General features: G+C 42.9%; 1 protein-coding gene across 2 annotated transcripts in view; it reads left to right on the top strand.

The window, feature by feature from the left end:
- Sfmbt2 (Scm like with four mbt domains 2) overlaps positions 1–18,400 on the top strand; it is a 178,680-nt gene that overhangs the window by 74,824 nt on the left and 85,456 nt on the right. For both annotated transcript variants that reach the window (XM_041630819.1, XM_041630818.1), the window contains exons 5-7: positions 4,624–4,712; positions 6,723–6,969; positions 11,687–11,784. In XM_041630819.1, coding sequence (XP_041486753.1) covers positions 4,624–4,712; positions 6,723–6,969; positions 11,687–11,784 — 434 coding nt within the window. The remainder of the gene's footprint in view (positions 1–4,623; positions 4,713–6,722; positions 6,970–11,686; positions 11,785–18,400) is intronic.

Genomic DNA, 18,400 nt, shown 5'->3' with positions numbered 1-18,400 from the left:
AAAGGTGAAGACGGGATCCTGGAGCCCATCCTAGCTAGTGAGTTCTCCACCAGGGAGAGACACTGTCTCTCAGAAATGAGGTGGGTGATGCCTGAGGTCAGTGCAGGGTTGACCTTTGGGCTCACTACACAGGTACAAATGTGTTTCTGCATCCTCACAGAGGTGTGCACATGTGCGCGCACACACACACACACACACACACACACACACACACGGTCACATACACAAACACAGTCTCACACACACAGGCATACACATACATAAAACATGAAAACATAAAATGTAGATTTGAACTGTCTACCTCTTATGGATTTCTAGGACTTTCCATATATTGAAACATAGGTTGGTGATTGACAGGTCCTGCTAGGATTTCTTTCAGCTGGAGTTACATAGCCCTGGCCTCCAGCCTCTGATCACTTTTCTCCCGCCTTACAGCACATGGGTGCTGAAGATGGTGCAGAGCAGGTTACAGACTTCACGACAGGGTATAGTAGGGTCCTTCCATAGGAAGGAAACAGTGTGGGACAAATTCTAATTGGTCTTAATAAATAAAACCCAGACTCAAGATGTTAGGGGGTGAAAGCTGAAGGACCAGAGAAGTAGTACTGCCACCTACTGGAGAGACCTTTACCTCTACTCAGACCGAAGGGGCGATCTTGTGATCCTCAGACTGCCATTCAGACTCCAGGGGTGATCCTCAGACTACACTGATCTCTTGTCTCCTCCTGCCTTGCATGCCTCTCACCGCCCAGCCATATCACTCCTGTCTCCACCTCCCTAGTGCTGGGGTTAAAGATGTGGAATCCTAAGTGCTGGGATTTGTGGAAGCTCTGTTTCTCTTTTAGACAAGATTCGATCTTGTGTGGTCCAGGGTGGCCTTGAACTAACAGATTTCCCTCTGCCTCTGTCTCTGGGATTAAAGGTGTGTGCCACCACTCCCTGGCCTCTGGTGGCTTAACTCTGCACTCTGGTCTTCAGGCAAGCTTTATTTAATAAAACACAAACAAAAAAAAATCACTACAAAACCCCCTAAATAACATGGTAGATATTTAACTATCTTTCCTGTGCAAATTTTCTTGCACTCCCACACACTTCTTAAATAAACGTTTATGGTATTAACCTTGCTAGTTGCAGTGTAAGTGGACACAAGAAAAAATGTCAATCAACTTCCACTGCAGTGGATTCTAAGGGATTCCCCAGGGCACTGGAATTCTTCTATAATGTATCCAAATCAGAAATTGCTTAAAGCATGTACAACTGAGTGAAATTTGTAAAATTGTTATATTTAGTTTTATGTTATGGACATTTTATTTGTTCACGTATTTTCTCATTTTGCATGTGAGTATGTTTGTGTGTGTTTAGCACAAATGTACCTACCCGTGTCTGCGGAGGCCAGAGGGCAACCCATGGCATATTCTCTAGATCCATGGCCAAATATGGTAGGGTTGATAAGAATAGAGTTGTCGTTTTGTTTGAAAATTTAGAACTTTGAAGGCTGAATGTTGTTGGAAACATTTTTTTTTTAAATGCGGAATGTTCCTGAGAATTGTTTCACCACCATTTTTACTTAAGGTGGTCAGTGCATATCTGTAGGCTACAGATGTGTTTCCCCTAGAGGACGGTATCCTGGATATTCAGGATCCCTTCCAAACATTCTATAAAAACAAGGTAAGGGAGAGTCTGAAGAGTTCGGTAGCTCAGGGCTCGCTCACACGACGCAAGTTTCACGACTTTCTCCATGGCTACCCCTTCTCTTGCACCCAGGATAATTTAAATTCCACAACTGTCTATGTCTTCATAATGTGTTTGCATACTTTAGAATTTTAACTGAAGTGCTAACTTGGACCACATGCTTATTGAATGATCTTTAGAGGAAAATGGACTGCTTCCTGTTCGACATAGACAAAAATTCCATGGAGCACAGTGTTGCGGGATATTCGATTGTGCTGTGAACTTGCGAATGTGTTAGTAGAATCAGCCTCGAACGGGGGTGGTCAGAGACAGCAACTAGTGGACAGGAGTCAGCCATTGGGCCAGGAAGATGGATGGAGAGACACACAGGAAGGAGTGGGGAGGGACTTGGAGATTGGCAATCTTTTTTGGTTTGGATTGGTCGGAGAGATGTTCTCTTGCTGGGTCTCCAGCCAAAAAAAAAAAAAGATTTGCTGGTTGCTTCTTGGCCTCTTTGAGATAGCAGGTTTTCATCCCCACATCTGATGGCCGAGTCTTTACTGGTAAATAGAACGATAGAGACTTAGTTAAAAACTACATTTGGTGGCAGTGGGTGAACTGCTGCCAGTGGGACCAGAAATCCCACCAGACTGCAGCCTGAGTGGCAGGACACTGACCCTGGGGCCACAGGTCACAGATGGTGGTTAAAATATCAGTAGATTCAGGTGCAACCCCTAAGCAGAGGGGAAAACAGCAGAGGACCCCTTATTGCTTTATCTGTATTATGATATGCTCCAAAATTTGTATTTCCAAATACAGTTCTGTATTTTGTCCTAATCTTGACATGTTGGAATAGGCAGGTGCTTTCCTGCTATTCATCCTGCCTAGGACCAATTATCTATTTATACACGATTGGAGTGTTGCAGATCGTAGTGGAAAGACCCCTTGATATATGACTTCTGGATTCCTGGAGGCTTGCGACTGATTTTCTTCTTGTTTTTCTGTCAGAGCAACAGTTAGTTAGGAACAGCCTCATGGAGAGGAGGAAAACAGCATAGATGAGAGGTCTTCGTGTGCAAAGCACAAGGCAAATAGCAGTTAATTTACTGTGTGTGTCTTTACTTCTGGTCCTAGTCACTTAGCCGTGTAGGAGGGCTAATTTTATGAAAAGCATCGTCAACTAGGATTGTAACTTAGTGGCTGGACACTTGTCGAGCATTTTTGAAGCTCAGGGTTCAAGTACTCATCACTGTGAGAAAAAAAGAAGAATCAAATTAGTTTTAGAAACTACTATAGCGCCGCGCAGTGGTGGCGCACGCCTTTAATCCCAGCACTTGGGAGGCAGAGGCAGGTGGATCTCTGTGAGTTTGAGGCCAGCCTGGTCTACAAGAGCTAGTGCCAGGACAGGAACCAAAAGCTACAGAGAAACCCTGTCTCAAAAAACAAAAAGCAAAAATAAAGCAACAACAACAAGAAATCTACTATAGCACCGAAAAATGATTGTTATATTTTTACTGATGGCAACAGAACATGTAGACAGTTTTCTCCACATATCAATATATGTATTTTCAATATATGAGCGTACATGCTTAAAATCAGGAAAATGGTATTATAAATTTGGGGGGTGGGCCCTAGGTGTAAGAGAAGAGGTGAGAGCCAGGCCTGAGAAGCTGCTGTGGCTCACAGAACTCTACTTTCCGTCTTTGTATGTGGTGGGAGCATCTTAGGTGGTTCCCCCTCTTTGGAACTTGATTCTTTATGAGGACTGAGAAAGTGTTGCATGAGGTACATGTTTATGATGGGTAGAGATGGGGGTGCCGCTGAACCCCATGCTGATGCCAATTTTGTTAAGACTGTTGAAAACTTTAAAGAATATTTATTTATTTTTAAATTTATGTGTATATGTGTGTGTGTGGACATCTGTGAGTGCCAATAGGGCAGAAGAGGTTGTTGGATCCACTGGAGCTGGACTTCAGTTGTGACCTGCCCAGTATGGATGCTGGGAACACACCTGGGGTCCTCTGCAAGAACAGCAGCCCACCTCCCCAGTGCTGAGATGACAAGCACATGCCACCATACCTGACTTTTTTCCCCTCCTCTCCCCTCCCCTCCCCTCCTCTCCCCTCCTCTCCCCTCCCCTCTTTTCCCCCCTCCCCTCCCCTCCCCTTTTTTTTCTTTTAAGAACTCAAGTCCTCATGCTTTCACGGCCAGCACTGTACAGAGCGAGCCACCCCCTCTGTCCCGCCTGCCTTTTTCAGATAATGCCCCAAATGCTCTCCTTTCATTTTTTGCAGTGCTGTCTGCCTTGTTTTCCAGCCTAGGCTATTGTACCTAGACAGAGAAGCATCCATTTTCCCTCTTTCATAATCTTTGTTTGCACTCAGACATTCATAGTCTTGCAGGATTGCTCTCACACGGAGACCTCCAGTTTCTGAAATGTGTGTGCCGATGTGTTCAGCTGTCCACTGAACGCCATTTCTCAGGGAAGCGTGCTTACCCAGAGCCCTCCCTCCCCTTCTCCAGTTCATGCTATCGCTCTCCTTACCATACACTGTTTCTTACTTGCAAAGCCCCTCTTTTCCTCCTACCCTAGAAACCTGATACATAGTTCAGGGCCTCTGATGCTCCAGTCCTCCTTGACCGTTTTCTCTTGGCATTTCCCAAACCGCTGCCATGTTGCCATTGTTGCTTGTGACGAGTGTCTCACTAGGTGTAAATCCTAAGGGCCATAGGCTCTTTCCCTTCTAGATGTCCAGGGTTGTGGTAGGTAACCTGTCCATACTTGATAACAGATACATGACTGTATTTTCATTATTCTTTACTTAATCTTCAGGCACAAAATTCAGAAAAATTTTGAAGTAGCCTCGACGCTCAGATGACTGAAGTGACTTCTGATTGTTTGATACTCCACTGATGTGTTGAAGTGTTTTGTTCTCTCCCTTGTTTTGTTAGCAATCAAAGAGAAGTACACAGACTGGACAGAATTCCTCATACGTGATTTGACTGGTTCTCGGACGGCACCTGCAAGCCTTCTGGAAGGCGTATGTATTGCTATTGTTCATCTATTATAGCCCCGAAGCATTCTGGTCCTGTGATCTCAAACCTAGTGGCACCTTTGCATATATCCTTCTGTGGATACATGTAGACACAAGTGTTTTTATTCTCACAGCCTAACTTCCTGTTTCTTATTCAATTACATAGGTGATGGATTTGAGTGGTATTGACTGATGTTTTCCTGTGTTATAATCAATAAATGGGAAGTTTTCTCTGTTCCAGTGTATTTTACAATTATGTATCAGGATGTCTTCCCATCACCCTTAAGCCTTATCATGTAGGATGACTTTTTGGCAGGTGATGACTAAGCATATTCATGTGCTTACTAAAGTTTCCTGGAGCGCATTAATAAGTAGCAACATTACTTGTTCATCTTGGGTGCATAATAACTCCCATGATCTCACGCATATGTGTTACCTAAGACTATTGATTAGCTTTCTCCAGAAAACAAGAGGAGACATGGCTGACTGTATTGCAATGTAGCTAAGGTAGTTTTTAGGCAGAGATGCAGAGTAGTTTAATCTTGAGTCTTGATGGTTTGTTTGAAAACCTTATAATGAAACAATAATAATTCTTATATGTACTTGAGCAGGAAGACAAAGGCAGTGTGTCATATGTAATTATTAAATTACCAACTCTGTCTCAAGGGTACCCTAGGAAAGGGGAGCCCTACGTGAATGCCTGGGAATAAGATGTTGATTTTCATTGTTGTTACTATTGTTGTTATTATTGTTATTATTTTTAACCTTGATTTTCTTCCTTGGCAATGGTAGTAATACTTAAGACAACCACCATGTTATATAGTGTGTTCACAAGTGGTTTGTGATGGTTTTTGCTTGATGTGTTTTTCTTAATGGCTGATTTTGCCCACTGGGCTACAAGACTGCGATGGTGATGACTCATGTTTTCAGAGGGAGAAGTTGCCTTACAGTGTTAATTGTTAAACATGTTTGCCTAAGAAGCTGGCTAAGCAGACACTCTTCACATGCCAAAGGGCCTATGAAAGGCAGTACTTAAATTTTTCCAAACCAATTACCAGGTTAAGAAGTAATTACTCTCTTCATATGCCAAGAAAGTTCCTCTTCAGAAGGGGCAGTACTCACAGGTTTTCCAAACCAATGCCCAGGTGATGTAGTAGAGGAACTAATTTCACATAATTTAGACAAATATTAAAAAGAGAACAAAAGATGCCTGAGTTTATAATCTCAGCACTGGGGAAGCAGAGGGAGGCAGGTCCCTGGGGGCCACTGGCTAGCCAGCTTAGTAAATAGGAGTCCAGGCTAGAGAGAGACCCCACCTCTCTCCAAACAGTCGATGATGGCTGAGAAACAGCACTTAGGGTGTCCTCTGGCCTCTATACATGCGCAGGCATGTGCATCTGCGCTATCCACATGCCCCCACCCCACACTGAGAGATTGAATGTAACTGAACATAAACACATATTAGACGCGTCACTTGTACACACCTGCACTTATTCACTTAATCTCTGCATGACAAGGTTTGGTCTGCTGGTTGATGGCACTGTAAGGTGACCTTCTCTCAAGGAGTCATGGTATAAATTTATACACTATATTAAATACAACTGTCAATTTGGAAAACAGAGCTTTTGCTGTCATGTGTTTTAGGCCTGGGTGCATATACGTATGATTCTATTTAGAAATGTACTAATTTCTAACAAATGCAATTCATTTCATTTGGGAAGGATAATTTGTTTGATGAAATACTAGCATAAACTGTTATTTTCTATTTGCTTGTGATTTTTGTTGTTGGGAAATGATGTCCGCTTGTGGATGTGTGTGAAGGAGGAAAGGGAAGCGGGTGTGTGTGGGGGTGATGGTTGAACCGAGGATGGGGGGCGGGGCGGGGTGATGCCAGACTGTTTGGCAGTAGCTTGGATGATGGTGTGAGAAAAATATTATCTTCTGCTGCTGTCATCTGTTTCCATGAGAACCTTAAAATCAAGTTTAAAATACGGAGTTTTGCTTCTGTTTAAACAGCCTCTGCGAGGGAAAGGCCCTATAGACCTCATTACAGTTGATTCCTTAATAGAGCTTCAGGACTCTCAGAACCCCTTTCAGTACTGGATAGTTAGTGTGATTGAAAATGTCGGAGGAAGATTACGCCTTCGCTATGTGGGATTGGAGGACACTGAATCCTATGACCAGTGGTTGTTTTACTTGGATTACAGACTTCGACCAGTTGGTTGGTGTCAAGAGAATAAATACAGAATGGATCCACCTTCAGGTAAGAGCTGACGCTTTTCCCGTGTGACGTGCTTGAGATAGCCGACTCCCGTGGGTGTGTCTCGGGGCGCACGCTCCGATGTGTCTCTTCCATGCCAGAGTGTGGATTTTAAGTATGTTCACTTCAGAATCTTTGGTGCGGAAATGAAAATCCAAGATGCTGGTCAGAAGCATTCTGTAAGGAGAACATGGTGTGGTAGCCTCAGGAAGCCGGTCCGTTCCCTGTGGTGTCATGGCTCAGAAAAGGAGATGGGTGATGGATGGGGACCCGAGCATGGTCTCTCCATTCTTTAGGATTGTTATAGTCTTGGGAGCATATTCCACCATCTCTGTTTCCCTGCCTGTCTTTCTGCTAATGCCTGTTTTCTGTTCATCGACCCGCCCATTCTTCCGTTCACATTCATCTGCCCATCTTCCCCCTGCCCACTCATGTATGTAACTATTCTTTCCTTTAAGCACATCTGTCATCTGTATATCATCCATTCCTCTCTTCCCTTTTTTCATTCTATCTATCAGTCCGTTTATACCCATTCATCTACCCACATTCATCCAGTTCCCCACCACCCACTTACCTCTCATGCAGCTGTACATCCATCTGTACATTCACATCAGCCAGTCAATTGCTCTCTGTGTCCATCTGGGCCCGTTCATTTGTCCAGATTCATCCCTATTCCCATTCTCCATCCTGCTATACACTACACATTCATGGCTATCATCTATCTATCCATCCATCGTCCACCCACGTATCTGTTATTTACCTATGTCATTTATCTCTTTTTCTATACACCCATCCATACAAATGCCACAACACCTGCTTATGATTATGTAATTCATTTTGACAAGGAAACAGCAATGAGAGGATTAATCTGTTTGCCCTTTGCCCGGTCAGGTTACCAGGTAGCATCAAGTGTACTTGCACATGACTTTTCATAGGCTTGATTGGATATGCATACTGCCTTCTGATAGATCACTCAAAAAAATCTCATATTTACAGAATGGCCAATCTTAAATATTTGTTATGTTCCAGGTGATTCAACAACTGTTATGTTGGTTATTTTGATTTCAAAAATGTAGTGCATGTTTGGTGTGACTCTCTTTCTTCAGCCAGAATTGTGATTGAGATTAAACTGCTTCTCCATGGCTTCCTGGAGCTTGTAGGGAATAGCTGAATGTTGCAATGGGAGTGCCCAGGTCCTAGGCCCAGTGCGTCTCACCGCCTCTGCTGGCCTATGCTACTCTTACCAGCATTTTGATAAAAAACCTCAGAACAGAAATGTCACTTTGTTAATGCATTTACACATGCCAAGGAAGAAATATTTCTTTCTGATAGAATTTTATTCTCTGGTCAGCTTTACAGGTTTATTTAGAGCAACTACTAGTTCATGGCTTCATTAATAAAATTGCTCCAATGTTGGTTGCCAGTGTGAGTCTTGTGTATACCAAAGCGAGAAGCTATATTTACCTTATCTGTCACTCAAGGGCTTTTATTGTGGAACGTTTCCTGGTTCTGGACCCCGGGTATTTGCATCTGTGTTAAATCTGACAGGCAGATAGACGTGTAACCTGGTATTTTATAATAGCCACATTGTTGTTGTCGACGTTTTGAGAAGCAGCCAAGAAATCCTTTTATACCTTAAGCATTTGGGGTGATAACAGACAAAGGTCTTGTCCACGCTGTGAGAAAAGATTGAGCTCAAGTTTGCCTGGGGATTCATAACCTGGCAGGAAAAATTTACTTGCGGGGGAAGGTGGCTGTGTAAATCTCAGCCCAGTGCCTAATTGCTTTATAAATTCTAGAAGAAACTTATCCTTGCCAGTGCGAGGATTTAGAGTAAAGCATAGAGTTTCCAGTTGCTCCTTGTGTTCTTTGTTCTGTCTTTTTTTCCCTGTAAAATCCTGGGACTAAAACTCGAAAGCTGGAGCAGAAAATCTCCCTTTAAGAAACATTTGTTTATGAGTCTTCTCACTTTTGATTATTCTCTGTCTTTACAATGCATGCGTAAATCATGCTTATCTGTCTTAGAATTTTCTGAACATAATGTGGATTTCACAGAAGAGCTCATAAGTTTGTCTAAAGACGGGACGAGTGATTTGTCAAGAGTTTATGTCTCCAAAATTTAAAGTGTTGGTATGAATGGCTGTGGAGAGGAGAGAGAAAGTAAAAGGCAAAATGTCACTCAAATATAGTAGTTACAAGGTGAAAACTGGATTCTGTTACCTCAGTCGCTGAAACGATACCCCCGAGGAAAGAGGCAATTATTACTCCGATTTTACACATGGGAGCAGAACCCGATATGTTAGATTTGTGTAAATTAATTTCAAATCCCAGGGTACCTTGTGCCACTTAAATGGTAGCACCATTTCCTGAACTAAAATGGCACCGTGAATAAAATTTCAGACAGCATAGAAAATATTAGGCTTATTCTCCTTTCCCAGACACTAATAAACCAATACAAATTTCCCAGCATTAAAAACTGAGGGAGGGGAGTGGAGCGGTGCAGGGGTAGCATTAGGGGAAACACGGTAGACTGCACATGGACGTTGAGAGGAAGGCTGTGGAAGCTGTCCCTGTCTCTGAGATTCCCTTTGCCATGCCTTTTTCTCCAACGTCATCATCAACACTGTAAATAATCCCGACTCTTCACTTAGAAGTACTTCCTTCTTTTACTTTTCAAAGGATACTTTCTTCCTCGACTGTTCAATATGAGCGGAGGGAGTAGAAATAGGTAATAAGAAGTGGCGGGAACGTTGTTTTCATTGGAAATCCTAGGAAAGGTACTGCATTTTAATACTATCTCCTTCTGAGGACCTAGCATTGTGGGGCTTTCCATTGCCTTAGTTAACCACTGCTCAATCTTTCCTCACTGGTTACAGACTCAGGGGAGGACGAGGGAACAGATTCACAGTGGTACCTAGACATCCAAAAAGGAGCCCTTCCCCAAGGCCTCCATTTACTTGTGCTTATTTATTTGTTTGTATGTTTATGGTGGCATGGTTGCTTTCAGCACAGCTTTCTACCAGGACATTCCAAACTTTTGCATGAAGGGAGATCTCCTTACTTCTCTTTAGGCTCCTGGTGACAGACGGGCGAAGGCCATCTTTTTACTTGTTTATGACTTCCCACGACCAGTAAATGGAGTCTGCTGAACACTGTTAAATTCCCTGCAGTGCAGGTCATTTTGAGAACATGCTTTATGTCCTTTTAATAGACCTGTTTATTGTTCATAAATTTGCTGGTGTACTCAGGGTAGCTCTGTCTGCTAAAACACACAGGGGACATTGTTCTCTGTGTTTTGCATCTTGGAGGTGTTCATCTTCACCAGTGGTAGCGAAGGCTGTCCATACTGAGTCTTCCCTTTGCAGAAAAGAGAGTGTCTTGCCATGGTGTTAGACCCCATCGGCGTTAGTTGCCTTTCTCATTGCTGTGACAAAATACCCGGCAAGAGCAACTTCAGGAAGGACGGAAGGGTTTGTGCAGCTCACAGTTTGAGTGCATTCAAGGGAAGAAAGCCACTACTAAGGAGAATCACATTTTTGTTCCTTACATAAAAATGCCAGATTAGGGGGAAAATTTTGCTAGAAGTAGAAAGTTCTATATAAAATGCTAGAAAGAATATTAGACAAATAGAAGATGCTGTATCTAAAGTCACCCTTTGTTTGAAGACAGCAGTGTTGGTAACTTGGCTAAGTCTGTATGGTCTTTCACCAAGTATAATTGTACCCCCCAAGTACTAAATAAACTGCTAAAACAGGGGGGCTTTGAGCTCAAGGCGAGTTTAGAAGCTGTAGGGATCCAAATATATGGCTTCATGCTCAAAAGCAGACATGCAAGAAATTAAAAATATGGCCCAAAGGTTTAATGTTGCCTTTTAAGTGTGCTTAAATTCATATTCATATCCCCACAGTCTGTCTGAGGCAGTGAGGGTTGATATAGGGATGATATAAACACATCTACTTCCAGTCAGAGCTTCTACAAATCCTGTTTTGATAAGGTCTTAAATCTGTTGCGAACAGGCCATAATTCCCCTACAATTTCAGAAATACATGAAAACAGTGCTCAACGGTTTTTTTTCTTTTAATTTTGCATGCAGACTGTATGACCTCTGTGTATGTAAATCTTCCCCTCCTCCAATGCCCGGGGGGAAAATACGGTGACATGTGTTATGTTAGGAACATTTCAAGCATAAATATAAAACTTGGTTTGTAAACTTTAACTTACCTTTTAATAATTTTTCTGATTTATACGTGTGTGTGTGTGTGTGTGTGTGTGTGTGTGTGTGTGTGTGAACTCAGTAGGGGAATGTACTATTATGATAACTGTCTGTGCCAGACCAGAGCTATTCAGAGGCTAGAAATTTACCAAAGAGTGAGTTCTGTCAGTGGGAGGACATTACAGTTGATGCATAGAATCATAGCTCTAGGTGATGCAAGGTCTTGCTGATGTGATTCACGCCACTAAATCAGTTACAGACCAACAGAACACATACAGATGTTCCCCGAGGAAGAGCCCTGTGAAGTAGTCTCCATTTCTGATAGCAGAATCACAAGCTGCTCTTGAATCTCAGAGAACCCCTTTAGCAGGTGGCTGCTTATGGGGAAGTGTGAGCCCACCACTTGCCGAGCGCTGTGGTACCCTAGAAGCGGAGGAGGATAACATTTAAAGAACCAAGTAACAGAATTACAGTCCTTAAACTCTTTGTGGTTTGCTGTTGCTACAGAACTCTATCCTCTGAAGATGACTTCTGAGTGGAAATGTGCTCTGGAAAAATCCCTAGTTCTTGCTGCAGAGTCTCCTCTTCCAATGGAAGTATTTAAGGTGAGTTGTGAACACCATCGGTCTTGAGTTGTGAACGCCGTCAGTCTTGAGTTGTAAACACCATCATTCTTGAGTTGTGAACGCCGTCAGACTTGAGTTGTGAACCCCGTCAGTCTTGCTTATGCTCTTTCTCCCCCTCTCCCTCCATTCTCAGCTGCCCCTGTCTCCCTCTTTCCCTCCCTTTTTTTCAAATATAAACTAAGCTGTGGGAGGGCTGTGGAATGGCTCAGTGGGTAATGTTCTTGCCATGCAAGCGTGAAGGCCTGAGTTTGGATCCCCAGCACTCAAGAATGTGTTAATGCACATCAATAAACTGGATTGTTAATACACACCTGTACCCCCAGCGTTCCCATGGTGCTAATACACACCTGTAATCCCAGCGCTCCTGTGGTGCTAATACACACCTGTAATCCCAGCGCTCCTGTGGTGTTAATGCACACCTATAATCCCAGTGCTACGCTTATTGGTTAGGACAAACTTAAACCAGGTTTCCTTTGTTTGTTTATTTGACACCTAGTCTGCTGTTGTTTTTAGAACCTTTTCTTGTAGGAGGTTTTGTGCAGAACATTGCTGCCTCATTTTTTCCAGGCCTGTCAAATCTATTGTGCTGCTTCCCCCTGGAGTGTTGTATGGTGATGAGTTTCTCTGGGGTACCAGGGTACCATCATGTGGGTTATTTTTTTAATGTTCTTCTAGCTCCATTCATTCCTGCTTTGTTTTTTTTCTATTAAATTGTTATTCATCTTCCAATCTCAAATATAAATTCTCTGAAGATTTCTGCACCTGGGCTCCTGGTCTGAGTCCCCAGCCTTGATGAGGCTCCCTGGTCAACTCCTGTGGCATCCTGTTGTGCTGCAGTGATAACCGTAGTCATTTGCGTGCTTCTGTGGATAACAGCCGCTACTTTTGACTAACTTGAAGGTCCAGGAAATAAAGGGCTTTATGTTTTGTACATGGTTGGAAGCATAAGTCTTGGCACTTAATAACTATTTGTTAAATAAATTGACAGATTCTTGAATGGACCACATGCATTTAATTCACTAGATTTAAAAATTCTGAGTTAATATACTTATGGATTAATGGAACATATAACTGTACTTAGAACTGCAACTACTAAGACTTGAAAGGCAGAAGCATTAATAATCTCGATCTGTTTTTAATTAAAAAGGAACCGATTCATTAAACATTTATTGAGTAGCTCTTCTCTGCAAAAGACCATTATGTCTTGTTGCCCTGATTCCAAGATTGCATTTAAGTTGGCCTGCATTTTCTAATATACAGCCATCTTCTCTCCTCACCTTAAATCCAGCCTATGAGAACTCAGGCTCTTCTGATACATTGCTGTCTCAGAATTGCCATCTGACTTAGCATTTTACTATAGCTTTAAGAGTGGGTGCTGGATCCCACTGTGGTGCTCAGCATGAGGTAAGGTGTAGGCAGCAGGCACTTCATAAGCAGAGTTGGCTGCACTCAGTATTGGCGTTCAAGTGGGTGAGGTACTTTTTAAAATGTTTTATTTCATTTGATGGGAGAGAAAAGGATAAGATAATTTTTTTGGATGAAGTCCATATTTCATGTTTAGGTCTTGAGGAAAGTTTGTTTCCTAAGGCGACCGTAACAACTTGTCACGGCCTAAGTGGCTTTTAGACAACAGGAGTTTACTTTCTCATACTTTTGTAGGTTATAATTTAAATCAGGCTGTGGAGGGGTTCAGAATCCACCTGAAGAGAAATGTGTTCGGCAATCTGTCCAACTTTGGGGGCCACCTGTTAAGTCTGGAATCCCCTGGATTGTAGTGACATCAGTTCATTCTTGCTTCTTAGCTTCACACGATCACATGACCTCATAGTCTGTGTATCTGTTCACATTTCCCCGTACTAATAACGACACTGGCCTTTCGATTAGTTTTATGCTGGCCCAGAATGACCTCCTCTTAAGTACATTTGCAAAGATCTTGTTTCCAAACGAGGCATCCTGTTCATAGGTTCCCGTGGAAGTAAACCTGAAGGGGATGAACTTTTCTACCCAGTTCCACCGCATTTCATACACAGTAATTTTGTAAACAGAAAGCTCGTCTGAGCTCCTCGACTGAACATCCACATCTCTGTTTATGTTCAGAGGAATTACAGGAATGTGTGCGAGGAGGGTCAGATTGTCTCTGCTGCTGCTTCGTGTATTTTTCTCTCACACATGTATTTCTAAGAGTCCCTGCAATATTCTTCTGTAGGCCTCTGTAAGACTGCCCCTCCCCCGTACTTTCTTTTTTATGCTGTATGTCATGTATGTATATATACATGGGTACATGTATGCATATGTGTTCCAGTGTGTGTCAAGGACAAAGGTGAACATTGGTTACCTTCCTCTGCTGCTCTCCACCTTACTTTTTTGCCACAGTATCTATCACTAAATCTGGAACTCACTAACTTGGCAAGACTAGGTGACAAACAGACTCTAGCCAGCTGTCTCTGCTCCTACTAAGTGCTGGGATTGCAGGGACATGCTGACATGCCTTTGCCTGGGTTTTAGGGACCCAAACTTAAGTCTTCATGGTTGCACCGCAAACACTTTACCAACTGAGCCATGTCTCCAGCCCTGATAAATTTCCACAGATGTAGTATAATGATGATGCATATATACTGACATTTATGTATTTCCCCTGTATGATCGGTGTTTCTCAGCAAGCAGACTTCATTTCTATTTCTGTCTATTATAGCACCAAGAATAAATGTTTGAATTCAGCAGTGACTCTTCTGGGATGCATGTTGTTATGGAAAATTGCCAGAGTGTTCTGCTGTTATGAGGCAGAAGTCAAAGCTAAGCACATTTAATGGCCAGATATGAGCAGTATTTCCAGGCAATTCTTTTTATTATTTTTACACTTTAGATAAAATGGGCGTGCTGATGGAATGAATCTCGTTATGCACAGCCCCTTTCTTTGGGCGATGCCTTCACAGGCTCGCTGTCTCTCCATGCAGTCAGTTGTGTTCGTGAGCTCTCTTTCCCTCTGCCTTGAACACAAGCAGAAACGATACGCCAAGAAGCTCGACAGGAAGCTGTTTGCTGTTCTTCACCTGCATCTGAGACAAAATACCAAATGACTTTGAGATTGCGCCATTTTGAATGAATTCTGACTGACCATTAATGGATAATAGAACAATCCTCAAAGTGTAAACTCAAGTTGAAAGATGAGTAGTTAATGTTCTAAATTAAAATCAAATCCGAGGGACATTAGAAAATGTGCTCTACTGGCAAATAAATATTGATTTCTCCCTGACAACCCACCTAAGGATTTAGTGCTTTAAAAGGTTTAGTAAAATGGTCCCTATTCTGGAAGTAACTTGTTCTTTAAGAATGATAGAGAAGAGCTAGAGATAGAGACATGGCTCAGCTGTGATGCTCGCCCAGCACGTACCAAGCCCTGGCTTTGATCTCCAGCACTGCATACCCCTGATGTGGCAGCCCACAGCTGTAATGCCAGCACTCTGGTGGGAGACGCACGAGAACCAGAGGGGGTTTGAGGTTACCCTGGACTACTTGAATCTCTGCTCCCAAAATAGACAACAACGATAATGCCACGGGGGACCGTGTTGCATGTTCACGTGGTTCTTACTTAGAACACGTTTGCTAGGACTCTGTGGGTACAAGCTTCATTGACAGGATAGCATTCACCTGTCTGCAGCTCTGCATTAATCCCCCCTTTTAATTAATGGACATTATCCTTGGCCAAGTGTGCTATGTTTGTCTTTTACAAAGAACTACTAAGATGTTTTCCTCAGAGCTTGTTTCTGAGCAATGATGCTATGGTGAATATCCACCCGGTTTTGTGGTCCACAGTGCTTGTGGTTTCTGTTCTTGCGTTCAGTGTGTGCAAAAGAAAGAGAGTAGAATGCAGGTGGGTTTAAAGCGGGGACAAGGAGGAGAGCTAGGATGTGGTTATATTAATCTAGAAAGATAAAATATATTAAAGCATTCATCACTAAAAAGTTTGTGGGAACTTAATTTCAAAATAAAGCCAACAAAGGCTAAAAAAAGTAAGGGCTGGTCAATAATGAATGCAACACTACCTGCTGTGCCCAAACTTCTTGAACCTTCTGCAATTATGGTTGCTTTTTAGTATCTGTCCTCTCTGGAAATTGCATCCTGTTTCAGTGGCAAATGTGGCGTAATCAGAGTTTCCCTGGTAGGTCATATATCCACCCAGAAGATAAATCAGAAACAGCACTTCCCACATTCCCAGTTTGTGGAGATAAAATATATTTCCTCCTTAGAGACTAGAGAAGGACCTTCGGGCAATGAGTCACAGGTGTGGTCAGTGCATAACCAGCTGAAAGTACCCGGGTTCGTTCTTGGCTAGGAACTGGGAAGACCTGAGAACAACGAGGGAGATGCTAGGGATGGACTGAAATTAGGAAAGCATCTCTGCTTGATGAACAGGATCCAAACGCCAGGAAATCTTATTACTCATATACTTGAAATGCCAAGGACTTGTTTTTTGCTGAAAAAGCTCAGAGTTGGCTTAACTGACTCACAGGTAGTGTGTGTAGTTTTTATTTTAAACTTTGCGGTCTCTTCTGTATTCTCTTTGTGTGTGTGTATGTGTGTGTGTGTACTTGTCCGTGTGTGGCTCCATGTCTGTGTGTGAAGGTGAGCATGTGTCTGTGTGCATGTAAGGAGGTCAGGAGTCAATGTTTTATTTGTTCTTCAGTTACTTTCTACCTTAATTTTTGAGACAGGGTCTCACACAGAACCTGGAGCTCAAGTATTCTGGGTGACTATTGAGGCCCAGGGCTCCACCTGTCTCTGCCTCCACAGAACATGGATTATAAGCGAATGCTGCTCGGCCAAGCTTTTTTTTTCCCCTGTGGGCTTTGAGGGATGACATTCAGATCCTCGTGCTTCTACCATGAGCATTTTATCCATCAGCTACCTCCGCAATCCACCTGATTGATTCTCTTTGATTCTTGGACCTGTGAACGTCCATAGTGTGATATATGAATCTACGTGTTCCCTCTTACATAGATGCCATTTCCTCATTAAACAGATAGTGGAAACACAGTGTGCTGGAGGAATGTGCCGGCAGAGCTGGCGTCCAGTGATTTTCTGTGCTGCATCTTCTTTCTCGCTCTGACCTGACTCTCGCCTGCCACAGGCAGCTAGGCCTTACCACTGAACAGCCGAGACATGGCTGTACAGTAAGGACTCATGCTTCCGTATTCTTTCTTGACCCTGAGGAGAGGGTTATTCTTATATAATATGTAAATAGGGAACCTGATCTGTGATTGCCTTCATTATTGTTTCTCTGCCCAATTCTTCCTCATATCTGCGGCTACCACAGAGGTCAGGATAGCAGGTTTTGATTTCATCAGGGTTCTTGGTGATCAAAAGTACACCTGGAGCTTGGGACATGGCTCATTTGGCAGAATGCTTGTCTAACGTGCACAGAGCCCTGGGTTTGATCCCCATCACCACATAAACTACATGACATGATCCACCTGCCATCTCAGCTGTTTAGAGTGGAACAAGGAGGATCCAGACCAAGTTTGGCTAACATAGCAGGCTCAAGGCCAGCCTAAGACACGGAAAACCCTGTCTGAAAACATGTCTGAAAACACGGTGTGTCTGGTCTGAGTACAGTCATGCATTGTTTGACAATGGAGGTGTCTTCTGAGAAAGTCATCCTCCAGTGGTCTTCACATCATATGAACAGCACAGAACGTTCTTCAAAAATCAAGTGACTTGACACAGCCTTTTCCTGCACGCAACCAGAATGCATGGCCAACAGGAGATGCGTGAGGCTGCTGCTGAGTGTGGTACACTTTTCACAGTATACCGGTTCTTAATAAATAGAAGGCTGTGCTCTAAAGTAGCAGTAAAGTACAGTACAGTGAAACATAGAAACCCACAGCACAGTCTTTCATTCCATCGTCAGGTATTTTATGCTGCATAGAACAATATGCTCAGTATTCCCTTATGGTCAGAACTATAGTAGGGTTGTTTACATGGGGTTACTGCCTAGAGTGTCTTTAGGCCATAGAACATTTTCAGGTCGATGATTAGGATCATTTGGGGACACTGTTATACGGGTGATTCGTCAAAAGGCAGCATGAAATTATACTTCAATAGTGTCCTTTCATGGTTCATTTTCTGTCGTATTTGATACTAAACTGTTAAGCAGATCCAAAAAGCACACCTAGGTAACTGAGGGAGTTAAATGCCCCTTTCCCCTGTGCAGTCTGTAAATAAAGAGTCGTAATAGTGGCTGATTTAGTTTGGTGTGCTGGCATGAGGTGCCTCTAATCCGTTCTTCGTGTTTGCCTTCTGAATTTGTTACGTTTCGTAAACAGGGCAAAGGGGCAGCAGGGAGAAGACTAGTTGAGCTCATTTTTTTTTAATATACAAAGATTCCCTGCACATACTTTCCTAAGAGTTTGTTCTCATTGCTGGGGAGAGGGATCCCTTGATTAAATACTTGGCAGAGCCTTCTGAGAAAGCTAGGATACATGGGACAACCTTGTGAACCTCAGTCTTGGGGAGGAGACTCTGGGCCTCAGGGGCCAGGCAACAAAGCTCTAGGTTGAAATAGACAAACAGATAAATAAATAAAAATATAAAGGAA

The sequence above is a fragment of the Microtus oregoni genome, unplaced genomic scaffold, assembly GCF_018167655.1.
Source record: "Microtus oregoni isolate MIOR12 unplaced genomic scaffold, Mior012 000035F_ref0000213, whole genome shotgun sequence".
NCBI classification, from domain to species: domain Eukaryota; kingdom Metazoa; phylum Chordata; class Mammalia; order Rodentia; family Cricetidae; genus Microtus; species Microtus oregoni.
This window is presented reverse-complemented; position numbering and strand designations above follow the sequence as displayed.